This window comes from Ixodes scapularis, unplaced genomic scaffold, assembly GCF_016920785.2.
Source record: "Ixodes scapularis isolate PalLabHiFi unplaced genomic scaffold, ASM1692078v2 PGA_scaffold5__190_contigs__length_132052651, whole genome shotgun sequence".
Lineage (NCBI taxonomy): Eukaryota > Metazoa > Arthropoda > Arachnida > Ixodida > Ixodidae > Ixodes > Ixodes scapularis.
The window spans coordinates 21,770,553-21,785,184 of record NW_024609880.1 but is presented as its reverse complement, the minus strand read 5'-3'; the positions used below and the strand labels follow the sequence as shown (position 1 = coordinate 21,785,184).

Below are 14,632 nucleotides of genomic sequence, written 5' to 3'. Positions count from 1 at the left end.
TTGTGCATGATAATTTCACAAGACGTAAAACATTTCTAGATTAGAATACGCGATATTGCAATTATCGTTTCACAAACAAGGGACTACGTTTTCTCCTTGCCTTCCTCCGCGAATGGTGAATTTCCCGTTCCCTCGGGCTGCGCGGAAGCGCACGTATCATGAACTCGCGCCTCAAACATGTCGTCGGTGGTGATCGTCGACGTGGACGGCGTGGTGAAAGCTCATCGTTCCGCGTAAAAGCGCTATCCTTGACTGTGAATTTCCGTCGTGTGTCGCTGTGATAACCCAGCACGTACTAGAAGGGAAGATCCACCTACTCGTGCAGCGATGTCGTGGCGGCACTCTCAAGACAGCAGAAACGCCCGTGCCGTAGTGTTTGTTTACTTCGACTACAGTGGTGCTTCCAAGCATTTGTTTCCTCGAACATCCCCCGGATTTCTTATTTGGCGCATTTCATGCGTGTGCTCAAGTTCAAGGTATTACTGACGCGTACCGTATAAAGGATGCGAATTTTCACGCGTTTTCATCACCGGAGAAAAGTGATTAATGTTAGCAATCCTGAACGCTCGCAACGTCTATCTGATCACGAAATTATATTTCTACGTCGCTATATCCCTGCTAAGATTACATGTCTTTTATATTCGCAGAAAAGGCGTGTGGCGATATTTGTACTATTGGCAAAGTCGTGTATTAGAGTCGTGATCGTCCAAGACGGCGTATTGAATCTTTTTCTTTTATTTCTTTTTTCATCCACTGTACCCTGCAAGCCTATAATGAAAAAAAAAATAAAGCTTTAGACTATAGAAACTTGTGTCTATATTTTGTTATGGCATTAAGTGGCAGTGCCTCCCCTTTTTAGAGGCGCCGCTAAAACAGCTAACGGCGGCGTAGAAGCGGTCGCCGTGCCGCCCACCCGCTGCGCTTGTTGCAGTGGTTGGAGGTGTGTGTACGCGCGGCGCAGAGCGGTCGTTCCGGTCGCTCCGGTTGCAACGGACGCAGTCGTAGGCAACGCGCTCGTTGCACATGTTTGAACCAACCTGCCGTCCTCCCAAGGCGAAAGTCAACGTGGCGACATCGTTTGACATCACGTACCAGAGGTTACGCTGCGATGCCAAATGTTTTTTTGGTTACGGCTTGCCCCAACCGCAAATCGAAGAACGCCCGAAAAGGTCTGCGTTTCGTCGTCCTCGGAACCCGAACACGACTCCGAAGCGCTGCTATCGTCCAGATCGCACGTCGGAGTGGCGTCATAGGAAATCATCCCCAGGTCGGCTGTCCGCCGAAGAATTTCAAACTCTAACGGTGTCAGGTCCTCGAGCGTAGAGAACTCCGCCATGATCGAGACTAGAATGACAAAGAGGTTCGGCCGGTGCGGCCGTGCGGCTACCTCGGGATCACTGCGCGACGAAACGTCGTCCAACGCCATTGGCCCGAGATCGTTTTGATATGCGAGCGGTGACCAATGAGAGTGGTTTCGTTTTCGGATGGATCCGAGGTTTGGCGGCCTTCAATTACATTTTTATTAAAGAAATAATCACTGCATGACTACACGTTTTGGTTTTTAGGGATGCTTAGGGCGTCTAGATTCAGTTTTCATCGTCAAAACACGAACTCAAAAACCACTTGAGTGCCGCTTTAAGGTGATGGTTACATCGAAGCCAATGATACCTCTAACAAGGTTCCTAGAATTGATTAATTATTAGGCATACAAATGACGAAGACCCAACTTCAAGTCTTAAAATATCACTTGAAATATTTTGTATATTAAATTTACTCATCTATATGTCCAAACCATATGTTACATTTGATTTTTATTAAATGTTCACATCTTACCGAGGGATATCACACGGAAAAATTAAGATATCTTAAAATTACACTTCAAAAAGAAGAGATTTGAAATTTGTACTTTTAGAGATTTTTCTGGTATTCAAAGACGTCGTTTACCGAAAGAACCCAAGCAGCGCGGCGATACTCGATCAGTGCTGTGCCAGTGTAGGCCAATATCGACCGAATGTACGCTTTTGCATCACATCCCGACATCCGGCGGTTATTGGCGTACCGCCGTTGAACCTCGGGACTAGTATCGTCGGAATATCGTGCGAGTACTGCCCAGATCGTGATGAAGGCGAGGTACCGGCCAGATGTCGCATGCGCTTCTGCTCTCTAACGGCCGGGCGTCGCCTATAAGCTCGCTTTGTATCAGAAATATCGGCAGTATTGGCTTGCACGTTAATTGTAAATATAAGGCGCGCCTCGCACAAATGCATACATAAACAGAATTGTTTTCGATTACACACGTAAGTCTATTAGACCACAGTACTTACACACAGCTTGTTCTTGGCGCAGTTGACTTCTTAGTGAAACGGAGAGCAAATTACTCAAATGAATTACTCACGAATCAAACACCGTGGAGATTAGAGAGTTTTAGTAGATCGTTCCGATGATTCTGATTTCAATACCAGATACTGCAACGCAGCCTTCGCTCATATATCGTACCGTTTTCTAGAGTGTCGGAGGTTGCCGGAAGCAGGACTACAATCAGAAGCATACTTGCAGTGAATCTACGAATAAAAAAAGCGATTTAATGCAATCCGTGGAACACGAATAATCTTACTTGGGCAGCAAAGAGCATGCTCGAGAAAGAACAAGGTCACCCAAATTCCACGGAAGAATCGCTGTCACCGATTAGCATTTTCTTTTTGTGGAAGCGTGAGCAACAAACACAGCACAATATGTTCACGAACTCCGACAAAGAAAGCAGCCATTACCTGAACGTTAGCATCAACGTATTCCGGCCGATCACGACGAAAAACAACGGTAGCAACAGCAATGCACAGAAAGCAGGAAAATACTAAACAAGCGCGCATTTTAGAAATCGCACCTACGTGAACCTCAGCCCTCCACCCATCATCATCACTTGTCAAACGGCGAAGACTACAGCCCCTGTGTGCCTGCGCGTCATCGCGTCAGAGCGAGTCACGTGACAAGTTTCGTCCAAGCGGTTCTGTCCCACGAAAAGCTGTCACGTGTTTTGCTCTATCCCTCTGATTGATCTACCTACCAGACTTACGACGACACAAAAGGAGGTGGGGTGGCTGAACAGAAGGCAAGGTCGTAGGCAGAGGGCCAATGCAGCCGAGCTCTCTCTGCTTGCTTTGTCTGTGCTTTTTCGGTCTAAAAGTAAGCGGAGTCCGTGTTGCTTATTTTTCTTCTTTTAATGCGAAAGAATCAACTGCCTCATGAAGCGATCCGACGTTACCAGCCGCGCCGAATAGCAGCTAAATACCCCTGTCCCAAATGAGTGAACTGAAGCCCCGATCTGAAGCATCCCAGCTTTGAAGGCGCGCAATTAAGCCACGCAATATGACAGTTAAATTCACCTCTTCAAAAGGACCGAAGTGAAGCCAAATCCCTGATGGATTATGCTCCCATTGGCTGGCGCGCGTCATCAAGGAACCAGGCTCCCATTGGCTCTCGTGCGGCGTGGTTCCAAAAACCGCCACTTCTGGCAGTGGTGCGCACGCAGTGGCTGCACAACGCGGAGGAGGTTGCACAGCCGAGGTCAGCGCGGCTCACGAGAGGGCGCGCTCGACCGTCTGCCGGAACCTCGGCAGTACTGAAACGTGGCCGCCCATGCCACTACGCCGCAGACGAACTAAGGGAGCGGGAGAACGACATTCATGCTTACGCATTCAAAGCACAGAAGAAGAGCTTAGGTGGCCTCGGATTTTTGGGAACGTCGGTTTTGAGTTGGTCAAGAAATCCGAACAGCTCGCCAGCATAGCCGATTCACAAAAGAGTCTCCCTACGCAACAAAAAACGGCGGCGGGTACGGTATGTCAAGATGACGTCGGCGCAACCCATCCGATACGTCACAGATATTGACCGCAACAAAATCCAGTCGGCATAATCTTACGGTTTTGACGCTAATATCGGCGCAGTACAGCGTGCTCCCTTGGAACATCATACGATTATAATCACATTGTTCTCGGTGAATATGTACTTTCATTTGGTACATAACGTATGTCGTAATATTGAACGAAATAAAAATAGCATCAATAGAATCCGGGAAACTATCGACAAGGGTCCTGTTTCCTGGATAAAAAAAAATAACAAATACCAACAACCGAGAGTTGTTGCGTATATATATATTTTTTAAATATAATTTTAAAAGCCAATGTAAACAGAATATTTGCTTTTCGGAAGGTATCCGAGTCCGGAGGTGCTCCCGCGTATGCAACATGTGACGATCTCCCAAATTTTAAAATTCGTTTTTGGTCTCTTATATCTCAAAAATACAAAAGAGACATGATTACCAAGCGATTATATGTTTTGTCCAAGTAAACAATTTGCCCAGCGCATATATTTTTTCAAAAATATTTCAGGGATGACCCTTTTTTTGCGATTTCAACTGAAATCGCCAGTATTATTGTATACTCATAATGGACAAAATAAAAGGGGCAATAACACACGCGAACGAGTTCATATAAAGGAGTGAAACGTGCGCAAAATAAGCACTTGTGATATAGCTTTGTATCCTTTTTTAGCGATCCGTTCCCTTGTGGCCTAGTATTGTATTTTCGCCGCTAGACCGCGGCGACTTTCTGTGGACATATCGGCAGCATGAGCTCCCCGTTTTTAAAATGCGCGTCTTTTCCGCTGGGTGGTGTTCCCTTCTCCGGAGTTGAGAATGGGCACCAATCTGTCCTTTTTGGAAGGCAGTCTTCGAAAAAGAATCTAGTGGTGTTTGACTAAACAGTCATGGGCAAGAATTGATTTGCTTACAACTCAGGTGGAGCTCTTGTGTATCAGTGAACAAATCCGTTTTGGCCGTTCGCAAGTAGTGCCACATTTCTACTGGAAGTCCTTTATTACTGAGTAACTATCCTCCATCTAGGGAAATATGTCTAATTTGGGATATTTAAAGAGTAAGGACCGAGCCAAGCCATTAACATGTTTTCTTGAATACCCTGTTGACCCAAGTTGGCACTCCAAGGTGATGCATGGTAAGCCCAATTTTGAATTTAACCATTGAAACGGATAGTACTTATTTTAGTAAAGAAAACAGCAGGTCTAAAGGAACTGGAAGCGGTTTTTTACTTTGGGAAAGTGGTGAGTGCGTGGATATATGCCTGTTAAAATGTGATGTGTGTAAACATAATTTACGACGTCAATATTGAACGACGTAATCAGAAATTAAATTCTCCGCGCAGCCCTGCCTTCTGCTCTCCGCCGAGAGCAAGGTTGGTGAGGAAGAAGGAAACCCAGTGAAAGTGACACGTCATCGGCGGTGTGAGGTAATTCTTGCTCACATTTCAGCTGGCTTGGAGATCCAGCGATGACGTCACTAGTCACCACGACTTTGGCACATAGCAGGCGGTGCAGCGATGCACCGCATGTTGCGCGGTAATAATTGCGCGGGCATTTTGATCTAAACTCAAGGCGGATTACATTCAATGCTGCCCAAACTCAGTCCGGGAAACGAATTGAACTGAGTTTTTGCTTAAATGATTCAGGTTCTCCTTTTCACCTGACGATGGACTGCATTGGGGGGAATGTGCCACCCTAAGCACTCCAGCGCTACGAACGTACACAAGCTGTCAAGGTGCCCCGCGCGACACTGCCCCCCCCCCCCTCCCCCTTAACGTAACGTGGCCCTCACGACATGGGGTTGTCTCCTATGTTTCGTAGTATGATTTGCAGTTCACTGCGAGGTGCAACAAGAGCGTCACGACATGCCATGCATATACAATCTGTTTTTCCGCTCTACGGATTCCATCCGTGCCGCCTGATCGCGCCCTTTTCGGAAACTCAATCGGCATGATCCTTTGGGACCTCTAGTAGAGTGACTGCTTTTCCGCTTGCTTTTTTTAAATATGATAATCCTTCTGAGCAAACGTTCCACACTTTTCGTGTCCGTCTGCACACGATAACCAAAGAATCAGGCGGCGCGTATCCGTTTTATACCAATATGATAACCAACCAATATGATACGATATATCAACTTCTGAACGGCAAACGCCGTTAGCAAGGATGTTATGTTTAGATGCACATTACGTTTATTCCGCTATGTCAGAGAGAAACTTTCCAATTTTTAGTAGTACTACAGCAAAATTCATTGCTTGGTCCACGGGAGGTATACAGTTTCTCAATTATTTATTTATTTATTTATTAATACGTTAGCCTATTGACCGTTACTGAATTAGGTTATTAGAAAAAAAATTTTAAGCCACACTTCCACGAATGAAACGCACGTGAATGTTTGAGACCCAGATGCATTAAAAAGTGCATACAAATTATGAAACGAGGAACACAGAAAATAAACTAAATTATGTATAGCTGGGTGAGGCCACTCACTCTGACTTCAAAACCTTCAAAGGTTTCAGATTCAAAAGTATTTTGCAGTAAGCTGTTTCCCTCGGTTTTGGTCTTCGTAAAAAAAAAAAAAAAAAAATACTTGACACTGTTGATCTGGGCTTTCATCGATCTTAGTATTTCAGTTAGGGTGCCTCGAAGGCCTCTAATAGAACGATGCCTTAAATATCGCAACGAATGTTGAACATATTGTTCAACATAAAACCTACTACTACGAAGCAATTACATAGCTTGCTTTTAGACCTCATGTATCTGAACGGAAAATACAACTATTATGTCTATATTCCTATATTGAGAGGGTAACAGATGAGTTTATGTAATGTTAAGCAAAAGTCATTGGTTTGTCTCGAGAAGTCCATGCGCTGGGTGTTACCACTAATTCATTATTAAAGAATGAACACCTCTCTCAACTAGATTAACTAAGACCCGTAAAAAATCTCGACTAGGAAACTAAATAAATTGGATTTATATTTGATAGAAGACTTTATGAACGCTGACGAAAAATGTTCTAAAATTTCCATAGCCGTACTAAAGCAGTGTAATAAGAAAAACATACACAGATTGCATGACAATACGAAAATGGTATTGCATTTTAACGACAATCTGCGGGGCGATTTTGTAAACAATTGTGTTTTTTTTTCGCGCAGTTTTCGCGTCGTGTTTAACTTGACAAGCGCAGTTCTGACTGTCCCATTTTCTCGCCTACTGTTTCCTAAGGCGACGTTCTGCCGCATTCTCACATTGGTTTGTAATAATACTACTAAAGCCTTAAGGTGAACAGTCGCGTTACAGGGGTAATATTGCATCTGTACCGCGGTAACATCAGAAGGGTTAAGTAGCTTCCTCCTTTCTAAACACCCATTGGCGACACCAGCGAAATCGAAAGTTCCTAGCGACATGAACAGAATACTGTGGCGGCAGGTAATCTCGTCAGCCTTCTTGAGCGAATCGAATAATTACAGCCCCTGGGGGCTTAAAGGTGAAGCCTTGAAAGTAGATTCTAAGACACGTGCTGAAAAATTGCCAATACATCCAATGATATTTTTCTAAGTATAGTAGAAGACGAGCTGACGAATCTCTTCTGGCACTTTGGCCAATAGACCCATCTCATCAACCGCTTTGTGCATGCGTGAACCAAGCCATGTTGGGTGCCGCCATAACTCTAGTCCAAGGTCGCGACGGACACGATGGAAACGCAGAGGCTCTGCGTACACGCAGGTAGAAAACCTAGCTGCCGCCGTCGCCTTCTTTCCTCGTTGACGCATCACACAGCCAGAGACAGATGTGTTCCACTTTTCCCACTCCAAGGAAGCATGAGTGTGCTGTCCAATTTGTTTTGTTTCGGTCCTGGTATTTAAACAGATGACCCACTCGAAGCGGCATCTGTTTGTCTTGTGCTTTTACCCCAAAGTTAATTTCAATGTTTAGGAGGGAATATTTTAAATATAACCGCGGGTTCATTGAACCCCTTTTGGGCAACAAATCACATGTTATTTAGTCCCTTAAAAATATATTGAGAATCATGATGCTGTTTAGCGGCACGCATGTTAATGAAGACTTTAATTTGCACCTACATGTAGTTTCTTTTATAAATATGCCCCAGGAAGGAAAAACCAATGTTGCGCAATATTTTGTGCCCGACATTTACCATTGTAATAGGACGCCCCGTCTGATTGTTTGTTGAAGATGAAGCTAGCATGTACACTCGTAGAAAAAAGGGTGTCGATAGTCCTCCCTATTGGAAGGAACGGTCTAATAACCTATGTTCCCTTAGAAAGGGAGAAACTATCGTCCCTGAAGCAGGGGAGCAACTCGTTCCTTCGTCGCCTGCATCTCTAAATGGCGGCCCTGAATCAAACAAATCGAGCTCAGTAAGGCTTAAGGAGGACGCTACACCTCTTGTACGAGGCGAGAGGAGCAGCAAATAAAAGCGTAACACGAGCTTTCCGCGAACTGTGTTTATTTCCGAAGCCAGATTCCCCGCCGGTACAGAAACTTGCGTTTCGAAAGCAGTTACTGTCTTCTCGTCGTCAGCACTGCAATGTTAAACGGAGACAACCGATACCCAGTTACTTCGCGCACTTTACGTCTTACCTTTGCTGTTCCTCGAATCACAATTCCTTCGTCAACTGCACATCACGGAGGAATGGCAAAGCAATCCGCGAAACCAAAAGCCGCTCTCAAAAGAACAAATTGGAAGCCGCTGTTTGTCGCGTAGCGTGAAGAAAAGTTACATCGCTTGCCACCAGATGCAAGGGTCATGCAGAATAATTGCAAATAGCTAGGTTAGGTGGTGCTAAGCACCGCCAATGCGTGTTCTAGAAAAAAAAATTATTTCCCCAGGTCACCATTGCGCTTCCGCATCTGCGGGAACCTCTATTATACACACATATAGACATATTATGCGCACTACAAGCATCAGGCGCGCATACACATACATGTGCACACCAACATCAATACAACGGCACGTTAACCCGAACACTACACCCGTTTTCTGCGTTTCCGTCTTTTATACTGGTCGTTTTGAACGTACGGAATTTCTCGGTGACTGCCTAAGCAATAAGAAATATTCCCAGCATGCTGATTTTTTTCCAGCAATGTCATACCTATGACAGTATTTTTAATGGCTCAGGGGATGAATCTCTTATTAAAAAGTAAACCCTCGATTATGTCGTAATTATTTAAGAGCCAATAAATGAAGCCCCTCCAATGCTGTTCGAAGCGATGAGTTTGTTTGCCCGCACGGCATGTCGTAACCTGTATTTCTATTATAGTGTTTTTTTTCTTCTATTTGTGCTGTTCGCGCACGGCTGTAATGACCGTCTTAAATTAATCTCTGTAGAGCGGATATTCACTCAGCTGGATGTGATTCTTCACGGGCAGAAAAATCGCTTTTCGATTAAATTCAATGCAGTCAAAGCCGCGACTTACGGCAGGTGTTAAGTGTATGGAGCTACGTTGTGGTGAGCTAGAAAACTTCTAGCGCTCATCCCATCGCGCCGCTTGGAGGGCAGTTTCTCCAGGAACCGTAGTGTATTTAAACAACAAAATAAAGGGTAGCTTTTTTTCGATTTTACCTACTATTATTTTTAATGCTAAAATTCCACACCGTAAATATACGTACTTTCGGTCATCGTTTCGTACTGTTCAGTCCTTTCCACAGAGCGCAATCGCTCTCGGAGAGGTGACAACCGACAGTCACATTGGCCACTGTACGATACAAGCTTACTGTTCAGACGAGCTTTCCAACATTACTATCCGCACGTCAATCGATTGCAGCTAATCCCTCAAGTGGTCTTAAACTTTTTAATTTAAAGCGGAATATCAACCTGCGACAACCCGCCCCTTCCGATCACGGCCCGACCAGCGGCATCAATGCCCGACAGTTTACGTCATATCTCATCTTGTTGTTACACCACTGATAGCGAACACACAGTCACATCGGCGATAATTTCAGTCTTCTGTTCACAACCCACAACACTGCCTTCACGATGTTGCTGCTATGTTGCTGACACGCAGAAATACAGAACCACCCTCAACCCCGGTTGGCACTCGGCATCGGAAAACCGAACCGAACTCGGCACGGAAGGCACCCAGCAGCCGGCAGCAAAACCTGCCTGTCTTGGACGCAGTTCCTGCGACTTTCATAACGTCGAAAACGTCGACACAGTTCCGCGTGGTTCCGCTACTGTAGTTCCGCGTGGGTCCCGCAATCCGGAGACGGCCATCTTACCAGTGTACGTAGCGCTGCTGGCACTGCTTCGGAACTTCGCTGTTTCTAGCGGCTTCGTTTGCTCGTTTGATAAAAGTAGTGATAAAAACGTCAATGCAACCGAACTATTCTGCACTTTGGACTAGAAGACAAAATGACAGGCGGCCTTCGCTGCCTTTGAAGCTCAATCAACTCAACAACTTTTATAAAACAACGTGCACGACGTGCTCGAACAACGAAACCGAAAGAAGATGAGTCGGGAGGGCGAAAGCTTTTTCCCGTCTGCCTGGAGAAGGAGAAAAACGTTTTGTTTCTCCCTTTTTCTCGTGTCCGCTTGGGAGCGCGTCAGTAAAAGGGAGGAAGACGCGCTCGTTGCTTCCTTTCTCCTCCATTTTTTCTTAGAGTGTAGTGTAACGTATATAGTTGAATAGTTCGCTGAGAAACACTCTGAGCAATATTTGCTATTGTAGACATTCAGATCTCGCTGTTCCCCCTTTGAAATGCATTGCGCGTTGCGCAGCTGTTTTTTTTTTTTATAAATTTATTCTTTATTTTGGCAAAAATGTTTTAGGATGTTGATGAACGAGGCATTAGTTTACACGTTGCAAATGTGCTTCACCGATGTTAGTTTATATTATGTTTTTGTCCGTTGCTTCTACCTTCGACTCAGGTGTTCAAAAAATTGGTGGTACCAGCTTCCCAGCCTTGAAGTTAGGATGTTTGAAGCGTCCCTTACCCGCGTGCACTTGGCGAGCGAGTGAGGCCTATGAAAAAAGATCTTGATAATTTCGCTCTCTTTCACCAGTCGTTGGCACAACTTGAAAAAAAAAAAATGTAAGCGTGGAAAACAATGGTGCAGAAATGGTAAAGACAGGTCGGGTGATTAATGAATGAGTGCCGAACACGACATGCCGCATCGGGACGTAAACACAATCGGAAGCAAGCACGATGTTAAGGCACCTCCAACCGGGTAATCACTCCGCGAGTTCAGTCAGCTTTTTTTTTTTTTTTTTTCTCATTCTCAACAACAGGGCAATAAGAATCCGCGTGAGTTTGTTTTCGCGCATAAAAACTTTATCACATAGCTTTCTCGAACAAGCGAAGACTCATTTACCGTCCCTTAATTCCTGCCCGGAAAAATTTGGTGATCCGTTATTCCCTCAACTGCCGGTCCGTCGGATAGCTAAGCAGCTGGACACGCTTGTGTATGGTGGTGTTGTTGCTGCAGCCAGGGACGCAATACGTATAACCCCCATAACGGCGGAGGAAAAAAAAACTATTCGATGAAACAACACGACAACGCTGTGCATGAAAGGCTGACTGTCAGCTAAACCTTCACTGCATCTCCGCCCTCAACCGTACCAGCCCCTCTGCGCAGAAACTAAAGGTCCTACAATGCATCGCGGCAGCGGTGGCGTATAGACACTTGCTGGTGAGATCGGTCTACATTCGAGCCCGGTAATATCACACTCGGGGATTTCGAATTATTGTGCATAACAAGCAGTCAAAACATTCCCTTGAAAATCACATGTACTAGTATAGGAACAATGTCTTTTTGTATCAAACTAGCGTGGCGGGGACAATCGATAGAGCGAACGAGGCCCGGCTGCCCGTTGCTTTTACCGCGATCCGATAGCGCCGGCGGCGAGCACATCGCTTGAGTTGCGTGGCTGGCAGACCACCAGGCCAGCATACACGCGAGAAGATATGCAGCGAAAGAGCAGTTGTGGGAAAAGAGACAACGAACCGGAAAAAAAAAAAAAAATTTGAGGATAGCAAAAGCAAAGGGAAGGCCATGCGCGCGTAGGCAGGGCCGGTAGTCCCCGCTGTCGGAAAGGTAGCCGCGACCTTTCCCCCAACACTGCTAATGCTGCGCGACTCCCTAGCCCCAAAATAAAATAAGCAAAGTAAAAAGCAAGTCTTCGGCAAGTTGCGTGTTACGCCAACAACGGTTGTGCAATCGCACTCTGAACGTCTTATCTTCGTTTACCTTTTTATTTTGCCGTTATTGCTTTTCCCGTTTTCTTTTGGCCTCTTTTTTTCTATTTTGCTGCTTGAATCTAGCCAGCACTCTTTTTTATTGCTTGTTTAACTTTTTTTCTACGGATCAAGAAATTTCTTTTGTGCTTCTCGCTTTTCCGTTTCTCCTTCTTTTTTTTTTTTCTTTATTAGTTTCGCGTTTTGCCGCTTCTGCTGTGTGGAGGACCTGGCGTGTAAGCGCGGCGGTGTTAGCGGTCTCCGCCAACTACGCTGTACCCTATCTAGCGGCTCTAGGATGCTCTATTTTATAAGCCCCCCGTTTGTCGCGACCAGAGACGACAGGAAATTTCAACTCGAGCCTAATTTAGCATATTTTTGTATATCAAAATATTGATATATCGACCTTGTTTACGATCCCCATTGAACTTGATATATCCGGGTACGACTTCATTAGGATTACGGGTGTCGCGAACTTTTGACGAACCTCAATTTTGACGTAGGACCTCAAGTTCGACTGGTTCGACGGACCTTCAGCCTTTCATTAAAGTTCGAAGAGACTTGTGGTCAGTGTTGCCCGGCTTCTACACGAATATTTCGAATTTTGGGAAGCAAATTATTTAGAAAGTAGTTCATTTTATATCTTATATAATGGTTACCAATATTTACACCATATAGAAGCGAAAATATGCTCTTTTAATTAAAGTTTGTCAGTAATGTGAACCAGTGATGGCCAATATAGCCAACATCTGTTGCATTTTTCCTCCGCTAGGTGGAGTCAACTCGTTTTTGTTTTCGTTTTTGCGCATGCGCACTAAACTCGGACTTCAGTCGAACTTTTGTCAAAAATCACGTTGAAAGTTCGAAAAAGTTGACCATGGTCGAACTGGAACCCGGGCAGGTTTGCGACACCCCTAATGAGGATGGACTCTTGCGCCACCTGTCGCATTGCGGCGGCTGCGACCAAAGCGCGCCTCCAACGTCACGCCGCAGCGGTGGCGCTGGTGTTGACACGGCGCAAGCGCAATTACGCCACCTCGAGCCAATCTGAGAAATTATTTTTACGCGCCGGCGCAATGCCGACAAAAGCGCTGCCTCAGCCGCGTGGTGTTAGAACCTGCCAGAGAGCCCGCCCGGAGATTAAATAGGCAGACTCGTTGGCGAACCGCCAGTCACCGTCGGCTCGCCTCACCTCTTGCCATGGGCGTGAGCATGAGCAGGTTGACGAAGGCCGCTCCGGTGCCGTGCCCGAAGATGGTGACATTGCGTGGGTCTCCGCCGAACTCGGCGATGTTGCCCTGGATCCAGTGCAGGGCAGCCACCTGGTCCATGAGGCCGTTGTTGCCACGCGCGCTGTTCTCCATTGCCGGAAGGAAACCTGCGGGACGAAAGAACGAGCACCGTGAGACGACGCAACTCCTCCTACTCAACGACCCCCACCTTAGAAAGGGTCTCGAATTATTTAGGAGTTTCCTTAAGATTCAAATCAATTTTAAAAAAAAAAAAAATTTTGTGTCATGTTTTTCGTATGGAATAGTTGAGACGTTGGTAATGAGCCTCTGTCGAGTATCAAGAGCCGTCTGTGACGTTGTGTGAGAACTACAAATCAGTGTTGCGGATTTGCCACACCGGCATTCAAGTGATTCTGGAATCCTTCTGCACTTTCGCGACCCCGGAATGGAACGGGAATGGAATTATATGGTTGTTGCCCGGAATGGAGTGGGAATGGATTGGGGCACTGCTCTCATGCGAGCTGTGTCGATTTTAATCTAGGGCCGACAAGCTGATAGCGCAATTTGTCAGCGAATGGTACGTGGCTCTCGAAAAGGCATCATTACACCGGAGGTGCCTGACGGCTTGATTGTCTCATTGGCTTACACTCCTTCGAGGATGAATATGGCGCGGAATCAGTGAAGCGAAGAAATCAGAACTCAATAGTTTAGACGGACAAAGTGTCGTTCCTGGCGCCGTGAGACGAGACAAAGCGGCTGTTGTAATCATCCGCCTTTGCACGCAACTTTGAGCTAGGGTATCTAACGGAACCGAAAACCGGAGTAAAACTCTTTTTTTCTTTTACTTAACCGGAACAAGATCGTAACTGATATCAAATATTTGTTATTGAGCCCGATTGACACGGAACTGAAATTTTATATGCCGGTTACCGATTCATTGGCAACGGTTACGCGTAAGCTGCGCCTTCTTGCGGGTAGCGGCGCGAACCCAATTAAACATTTGCAACGGTGCCGCCAGCGGCTCAGTTTTGGCTAAAGAAACGGCAGCGACGACATGATGAAAGCTCGCTAATAATGCGAGATATAAATATAGTTCCCGCCTTTGTAGAGCACGAATTGGCTTCGGCGTGGAGGAGTACACTTGTATACTCTCTTTCACCTTTCAATAAACCGCAGAGGACGCTCCGAGCCACAGGGCCCTATTCATAGCTTGGAGGGCGTCACGTGCTCTTCCAGTTGGGCGGGGTAACGAGGGGAGCGCGAAGTCACGAAACAAGTTACAAACTACGTATTGGCTCGTGTAGCTCATAGCGACCATCTCGGTTCATTGTGAGGT

The 14,632-nt window shown here is 45.8% G+C and overlaps 1 protein-coding gene across 1 annotated transcript in view; it reads right to left on the bottom strand.

Annotated features, from left to right (window-relative positions):
- The window catches only part of LOC8040819 (neuroligin-4, Y-linked), a 245,611-nt gene that overhangs the window by 170,227 nt on the left and 60,752 nt on the right, over positions 1-14,632 (bottom strand). Inside the window, exon 2 of the mRNA XM_040214702.1 lies at positions 13,257-13,442. Within this exon, the coding sequence (XP_040070636.1) occupies positions 13,257-13,442 (186 nt within the window). The remainder of the gene's footprint in view (positions 1-13,256; positions 13,443-14,632) is intronic.